An 8,617-nucleotide genomic window follows, 5' to 3' on the forward strand; every position below is an offset into this window, starting at 1 on the left:
TAAATAAATGAGAGTGAAGTCCCTTGGTTATGGCCAGGGTGCTTGCGTGAAAGTTCTTTTGTTAAATTCGTTACTCTAGTTGCTGGTAAAGTATGTTTCCATGTACGATTGAATGATGAGAGCTATGAAAGATCCATTTGAACAACGGATGGCTTTTGGTATACACTATTACGAACATAACTTTTTTCCGTGACTTCAGACAAACGAACAATGGGGGCTTAAATATTCCATGAAGAGGAAAGGCGCCTAGGATTTCGTGGACTCCCCAGTGCTGATGTTTTGACAGTATTTGCAGTTAGTACGATGTCTTGTGGTTGAACACTGTATATTGTTCTTAATTGGGGGGATTTCCGTTATTTTTGTGAGTCGTCTAGTAATTGTTGTTTTGTTAATAATTCTAGCATATATGAATTAATAAATGTTATTTATGGCGAACGGGATGATCTCTTGCCTTGTTATCGGATGAATAGATTCAGGTGATATAATTTGTTTATAATGAAAATTAAGGGGGGATACGTGTGAAGGTCTTCGTCGAAAAAAAGAATGTTTTTCCTTGTTTTTCTTCTGAACGCTTTAGTTTACAGAAAAATGAACACTGAATATCTCATTTATGCAACTTGCATTTCATAGCATGATTACAAAAGTACATGTCATACATTAAATTAAGCATACAATATACATGAATATAAACATCCATACAGAAAAATTACTTTTAGTTCTTAAAGAGTCAGTTGAAACCAAAAAACAGATTAAGTTTTCTTGAAGTGGTTGTAAAGTTCTGTACTGATTTGATAGTAACATGATTTATAGATCGGGGTAATTCAAGGGTACCATACACAGCATCATCTATGTTAACTTATATCCATATCTGAAATCAAATAAATCATTTCTTACAGCATCATAGCCCATACTTGCCATAAAAGGTGACCATGCTTGTTGTAGGAGGCGACTAACAGGACCGGGTGGTCAGACTTATCGACACATGTCATCGGTTCCCAAATCCGCAGATCAATGCTCATGTTGTTGATCACTGGATTGTCTGGTCCAGACTGGATTATTTACAGACCGCCACCATATAGCTGGAATATTACTGAGTGCGGCATATAAAGTAAACTCACTCACTCACTCACTCACTCACTCTTTGCAGGGATAGTGAAGTTCTTATTATTATATTTCTATTCCCTTCCATGATTAATTGTTACCGGTAATCTATCCTGGATTACTAGCAGAAACCTGTGGACCATCCAACCTATGGATGCTGCAGATGAACCTGATCAAGTGTGTTTGATGATGACTGGTGATAGTCCAGTGTGGTTCTCTACATAGTATAACTTTAAATGTTGCGGCTCTCATTTCTGTTTACATCATAATTTCCAATACAAATATGTTCCATTTCGAATTTCACTAAAATAGTAATAATGAATAATTCTTATGTTGGTTTTTTTTCTCATTTTTCAGATCAGTGATAGTATGGGTTTGATCCCAGTAAATGTGTGAGACCCAGTTTGCTGAAAGCACGAACTGCAACAGTAATGGCTAATGGACGTGCCTCATCCTCCAACTGTCGTTACCCCAATCAAAAACATGAGTGTGAAATATGCCACAAAGTGTTTCATCGCAATGATATTTTCAGATGTCACATGAGGATACACTTAGGGATCAAACCCTACTCATGTGATGTATGTGGGAAGAGATTCTCTCACCATGGCAACCGTGATCAACATGCAGCAACTCATGGACCAGCAGCCTTTCAATGTGAGCTGTGTGGAAAGTCCTTGACCTCAAAGATCTATTTAAATCGACACATTAAAAAATATCACCCCACCCATTACACGCCATGTAAAAGAGGACAAGTAAAACCAGAAAGAAGAAACACAAGACAATTTTTTAAACAAACATTTCCAGATATGCCCAAACAAACAGAACCTCAAAATGTAGAGGGATCAGATGAGATCAAAATATACATCCCAGCAACATTTACTGAATCAGAAAGAGAAGATTCAAGTCTGGATTGTACAAGTCAGCCATATAATGGTGAAGGTGCTGTGTTTCAACTGCTGTGTAAATACTGTAGCCGGGAGTTCTCACAAAGGCACAAATATCAAATCCATATCATGGAACATGAACTGGAACAGTCTTGTAGTTTCTGTAACACATTATGTAGTAGTCCTGCTGAGAAACGGAAACATGAACTCTCCCATACTGAGGAAAAAGAATATAGTAACAGTCCAGGTCAACCCAGCACAGTTTCACCCCAACTCATTTCAACCAGGTTGTATCACCCCATTTAGAGGTTGTTGAACCCCAACCAAAACATATTTTTATCAGTTATAGACTCGTTTAAATATTTTATTCATCTATGTATGGTGTCGAAATGGTATGTTTAGATTGTTTGAATAACTACATCAGTTCATTTTGGCTGTGTTCCATTGGGTGACGTTCTTCAGTGACGAGAGCAAGTAGGTGCCTTGGACAGGTATGAACTTGTGGAGAGAGTTTTGATCCATTGTCCTGTTTCAATTGGTAGATAATGGTTTCAGATCCTGAAATTAAGTAGCACCTTCCAATTATCATAATGTAATTAATTCAAGAAGGTTTCATGTTTCAATTCAGAATTTTTAGAAGTGTCTGTGGATTGACTTCTTTCAGTCTGTTTTCAAGAAGTATTTTAAGACTGTTGTTATTTGGACATGCCAGTGTTGCCCACATGTAACTGATCCTAGTCACAAGTATTCTTAATACAGGAAGTCCACTTACAGCCAGATGTCTTGCAGCTTGTGTAGTCGTAGGATAATAACTAGGAGACAAAAGCTAGAAGCCTTTCCTGAAATGAGTTTTCAGCAAAACAGTAACATTTGTGATTTCAATTTCCAGCAGATATCTCCCCAGTTCCCCATAAACAATGAACGAGTAGGTGCTTTTTCTTAATGAGAGAGTTTCTTTACAAATTGTAAAGGAATATTTTCTACCCAGGAATTATTACAGAAACTCCATAATTCACTCCCATGAAGAAGAAAAGGGGCAATGAAATAATCATAACTGACAATCAGAAGACAAATCAAATAATCTATTAAAATGCATAGTCTTGGTGGCTATCTCACCTGATTCTTTTTTGTTAAGTTGACAACTAACATAGTAGCATTTACATGATTGTTTTGAAAACATTGCCTAATTAGGATTAACGTATTTAAGCATTAATACAATTCTCCATGTATACTCAATTAGTTGGGTGAAACAACTCTTAATGAGGGGTGAAACAGCACCTACAAAATGAAATGACTTAGGGTGAAATGAAAGAAACATATCTAAATATAAATCACCTCTAAAACCAGAAGAACATTCCTCTTCAAAGAAACCCTGTGAACTGCACCCTGTCCCAGTTCCAACAGGATTTTTTCTGCTGATGAGATGCATATGGTGGTAATTCCTTGTTACTCTTCCAGCAGTTCAAGTGCTTCAACAGACCAATATCTCTCTATGCCATTGTCATCAAAAAGCAAACTTTAGAATGAATGTGAACATATTTTGTCAGGGAATGTGAAAGTGGAATCCATACCTGATGACAATAATGCTGACAAATTTTGACCGACATGTTTGATATAACGGATATTCAATGTTCTAGTGGTGTATATAGGTGTGCACATGACTTCATTCAGTGTCATACCTTACTTTCCTATGTGACGACTCATCACATGCCCAGTACATCTGGTCACTTGGTCAGTTTTTATATCAGTTAGCCCAACTTTCCTGTTTCTCTGGCCCTTGCATCTAGTTTCCTGAGCACTGTCCAACATCAGTGTGAGTAAGTATACACGTTAGTCAATGCTGTCTGCTGTCTGCTGTCTGCTGTCAGCTGTCTGCTGTCTGCTGTCTGCTGTCTGCTGTCAGCTGTCTGCTGTGTTTTCTGGTTTTTGATATGCCAGACAACGTACATGTGCAGGTTTGTAACAGTTGGAGGAGGAAATGCATTCTTGCCTCTTGGAAGGAAGTATGTACTGAACAGATATGTGAGTGGCAGTTATCAGCCAGCTGGGAATTATCAAAGATTTTATACCACATGGACAAATAGGGATGTACTGTTGTAATAAATCTTTACTTTCTTGAATTCAAGGGTATTCTGATATTATATTCAGTGTAAAACAAAAACGTTTCTGACATGTTCTTCTGTTTTCAGTTTTATACAAATAACATCTATAGCAATAACTAGCAGTAACTCATCACACTTATCATGTTTTACAACTTGATGTCAAACATAATGTGTTGCCATCTCTCATGTCAAGAAAGCTGGCGTTTCATTGTTATATATAGATATACATATGGGTCTAAATGAAGCAACACCCATATTGTCTCAGACTTAGCAACTTTAGAGACCTGGTGCATAACAAGTGTCAAAGAGTTCCATACTGTATAAAATTTTGCAGTGAAAAGAAAGGTTTTGATGTGAAACATCACCATGGTTACAATGGCACGATGTTGTTTATTTGCAGATTGTACAGATTCAGAAAATGACATTATTGTATCTAAAAGCATTACAAATTTCACTTTTTCTGCACAGACCTAACTGTCAGTACCATGCACACATCTTGTTCTCTGAATTGAATCCCTGAATTCCATATGCAAAGCAATAGTCAATTCAGTGAGAGTGTGGACATATGGGACTGAGCTCTGGACTCACAGCTGGGCGTGGGATGCTTCTGTTGCAAAAACTGGGTGACAGCATGTGTTCTATCAGTCTTAGCATTGCCATCCAAAGATGAATCTTGTGACTTGGTTATCAAAATAGGGGACAACAGCCTTTTCAAGGTAGACTTGCTAACAGAGAGGCATAAAAAGGTAAAACTGAATGGTAATGAGGTCCATCTTGCAAGCCAAGGTTATGCATTACTATCAGGGATGAGAATTTTCCGGGAATCCCATGTATTTAATGGCACTGGTGTTGTTTGTGATATATGTTATATTGTTTCAATTAACATGACTCTGCTCAGGCCTAGCCTATTTTCCCCTTATTCACTCATACTCATTCATCCCTGCCATTCCATGATCGACTCTGCCAAAGTGAACCATTTCCTGGATATTGTGGGGAACCACAGCTGTGCTGCTGTCTCCAAACGTGTACGACCATCCATCATATACAACAAGAAACGATTCTCATCGGAAATCAAACTTTCTGCCAAATGCAATGTCCCAGCAAACATGTTGCTTATATAACACAAGTCTTGCAGATCTGTGAGCTGGTGGTAGTTTTATATTTTGGGACTTCTGGCTTTGTATCTTAGCTTTCAGCGGATTCCTGACAGTCATGCAGAAAATGTTCATCATTGGTAGCCATTTCTGCTTTCTGGATGTGCTTAAGTCTTATGAACTGCGCCTGACAGGTCTCAACAATGCTCTGTCCTCTCTTGTTGTCTTGCAGGTCGTGAAAGATCTTGAACATGATTGGTAGGGCTGTGTTTGTTCATGTGTCTTGAAATCATGGGAGGATTGCACCCATCTTCATATCCTATTTGAGGAACGTTCCTTCATTTCTCATGTCAGAAGATGCCACCCTGTAGGCTCTGACAATGTACAATGTGCCATGACAGTAATGGTTCTCAGTAAGATGCCACCCTGTAGGATCTGACAATGTACAATGTGCCATGATAGTGATGGTTCTCAGTAAGATGCCACCCTGTAGACTCTGACAATGTACAATGTGCCATGATAGTAATGGTTCTCAGTAAGATGCCACCCTGTAGACTCTGACAATGTACAATGTGCCATGATAGTGATGGTTCTCAGTAAGATGCCACCCTGTAGGCTCTGACAATGTACAATGTGCCATGACAGTAATGGTTCTCAGTAAGATGCCACCCAGTAGGCTCTGACAATGTACAATGTGCCATGGCAGTAATGGTTCTCAGTAAGATGCCACCCTGTAGGATCTGACAATGCGCCATGACAGTAATGGTTCTCAGTAAGATGCCACCCTGTAGGATCTGACAATGTACAATGTGCCATGACAGTAATGGTTCTCAGTAAGATGCCACCCTATAGGATCTGACAGTGTACAATGTGCCATGACAGTAATGGTTCTCAGTAAGATGCCACCCTGTAGGATCTGACAATGTGCCATGACAGTAATGGTTCTCTGTAAGATGCCACTCTGTAGGATCTGGCAATGTACAATGTGCCATGACAGTAATGGTTCTCAGTAAGATGTCACCCTATAGGATCTGACAGTGTGCCATGACAGTGATGGTCCTCAATCAGTCCAGTTTGAAAGGAGAGACTGAGACATGTTACAACGTCAAAATTGATTTCAATAATACTGGGCCATATTTCACAGGTATTATGTATTGTTGCACATTCATTGAATATCTCCACAAAAATTATCATGGCATTTCAGCAAGATGCGAAATGTAAATAAATCATTTAGAAATGCTGTTTTCTTAATTCACAGAAATATAGGTCTATAAATTAGGTGTTGCTTAATAAATCTTCATATGTATACGAGGGTTGGCTGAAAAGTTCTAAGCCTCACTGTGAAAAAAAGTTACAAAGTCCACGTTTGTAATTTATTTTTCTACATAGTCCCCTTCCAAGTTCACACGCTTTTGCCAGCGATGCTGCAAGGCCCGAATCCCGGTCAGGAAGAAATCTTCTTCAGCTACCCTAAATAAATCAGTCACAGCGGAAATGACGTCATCATTACTTGCAAAATGGCGACCGGCGAGTTCCTTTTTCATTTTGGGGAACAGGTGGAAGTCAGAAGGAGCCAAATCAGGTGAATAAGGAGGATAGTCAATGAGTTCAAAGCCACAATCGCGGATTGTTGACATGGCCGCCACCGATTTGTGAACAGGCGCATTGTCTTGGTGGAAGAGGACACCTTTAGCGATCATCCCTCGTCGTTTGGCTTTGATTGCTTCTCGCAACTGGTGCAGTAGATCAGCATAGTATCTGCCGTTGATAGTTTGACCTTTTTCAAGATAATCAATGACCAGAATACCCCTGGAATCCCAAAAGACTGATGCCATCACCTTTCCAGCTGAAGGAACAGACTTGGCTTTCTTCGGAGCTGGTGAATCAGGATGCTTCCACTGTTTTGACTAGTTTTGTTTCTGGTTGAAAGTGATGTATCCAGGTCTCATCCATGGTTACAAATCGTGCCACAAAATCATCGGGATCTGCTTCAAAACGACGCAAATTGTCAAGGGACGTCTGGAACCTGACACGTTTCTGTTCTGCTGTCAAGAGCTTTGGCACCCATCTTGCAGAAACTTTAGTCATTCCTAATTCGTTGGTGATAATATGGTCAACCCTCTCATGAGAGATGCCCACTACACTAGCAATATGTCGAGTAGTCAATCGTCGATCATCCATCAACATATCGAGCACTCGTGTGATGTTTTCTGAAGTGGTTGCTGTTGAAGGCCTTCCTGAGCGTGGGTCATCATCAAGGCTTTGTCTGCCACGCTTAAATTCTGCAGCCCACTTCTTTACTGTGGAAAATGAAGGAGCATCATCCCCTAGACTGGAGACCATGTCAGCATTTATTTGTGTTGGGGACATCCCTTTCTTTTGCAAGTACTTGATGACTGCCCTGTATTCAGTTTTGTCCATTTCTGATGATTTCAGAGGGTAGGTTTACCAAAAGAGCTGTAGTTGAGATAAAACTATTGGTACGTTTGTAGTTCTTGTGTCTCTGATTCACTAAATGATTGTCCTCATTGGTGGCAAACACCTGTCTCTACCTGGTGGGGAAAAACCACTCAGGCTGAGAACTTTTCAACCAACCCTCGCATATAAGCATCCACATATATTCTCGGTATTATAGTGTTCCAACCTGCTGCAGCACTCTTGTGGGGTTTTGTATGCTAATGCCTCATTTCCTCCTCCTCATGCATTGTTTTCTTTGAGTTTATGATTCTATGGTTCACATGTAATTTACAATAATTCAGCAAAGTTTACCTCATTTTATGTTTGACAAGACTCTGTCGTTGTTGGCGTGTACTTGTCCCGTGTGTGTCCTGCAATGTTGAGAGATGCCATGCTGGTATTAAGATGTCATGTGTGACGGGAACCCACATGTTCTCGCCATCAGTTTCCTCACGTTACATCTCTTCAAGGTCATTTAGTAAGGGAGGTTACTCATATTTTGCTCTACTGAGGTACCCTTTTTGATCTGTTACCTCAAGTGACTCTTGTCTAATGTCATCATGTTACCAGTGTCTATGTGTGAAATATATTTTAAAATGAACTAATGCAACTAACAGCAAGTTACGTTTATTTACCTTAAACGACTCGCTTGATGCGAATGCATTTCCCAAACGAGTAAGCAGGCTTTGCACCTACAAATATCTTTCCATTTATATTCATATGGTTCACACTCGAATGGTCGAATGTGCTAACGAATACACATCCAAAATGACGAAAAACAGTGGAGTGTGACAATGCTCAACGCTGCTCTAATAACATCCTAGTCGACTGCCTTAGAGTGAGTCAGTTTGGTTGTGCGCAGCTTTTAGGAATATTTGAGCAATATCACGGCAGAGAACACCAGAAACGGGATTCACACATTGTGGAAAATCGAACTTGGATCTTCATTGTGACAAGCGAACGCTTTAACCACTAGGCT

General features: G+C 39.6%; 1 protein-coding gene across 2 annotated transcripts; it reads left to right on the forward strand.

Moving 5' to 3' along the window:
* Positions 1–9: 9 nt before the first annotated feature.
* On the forward strand, positions 10–4,105 carry LOC137274690 (zinc finger protein 616-like). Of its 2 annotated transcripts, none has more exons than XM_067808029.1 (2): positions 10–294; positions 1,459–4,105. In XM_067808029.1, exon 2 carries the CDS (start codon positions 1,533–1,535, stop codon positions 2,289–2,291), a length of 759 nt encoding a protein of 252 aa, XP_067664130.1. In that variant the 5' UTR covers positions 10–294; positions 1,459–1,532; the 3' UTR covers positions 2,292–4,105. The 2 variants fall into 2 exon arrangements, with proteins under 2 accessions (XP_067664130.1, XP_067664131.1); XM_067808030.1 differs by having other exon boundaries at positions 11–85.
* The last annotated feature ends 4,512 nt before the right edge of the window (positions 4,106–8,617 follow it).

This window comes from Haliotis asinina, chromosome 2 (assembly GCF_037392515.1).
Source record: "Haliotis asinina isolate JCU_RB_2024 chromosome 2, JCU_Hal_asi_v2, whole genome shotgun sequence".
Lineage (NCBI taxonomy): Eukaryota > Metazoa > Mollusca > Gastropoda > Lepetellida > Haliotidae > Haliotis > Haliotis asinina.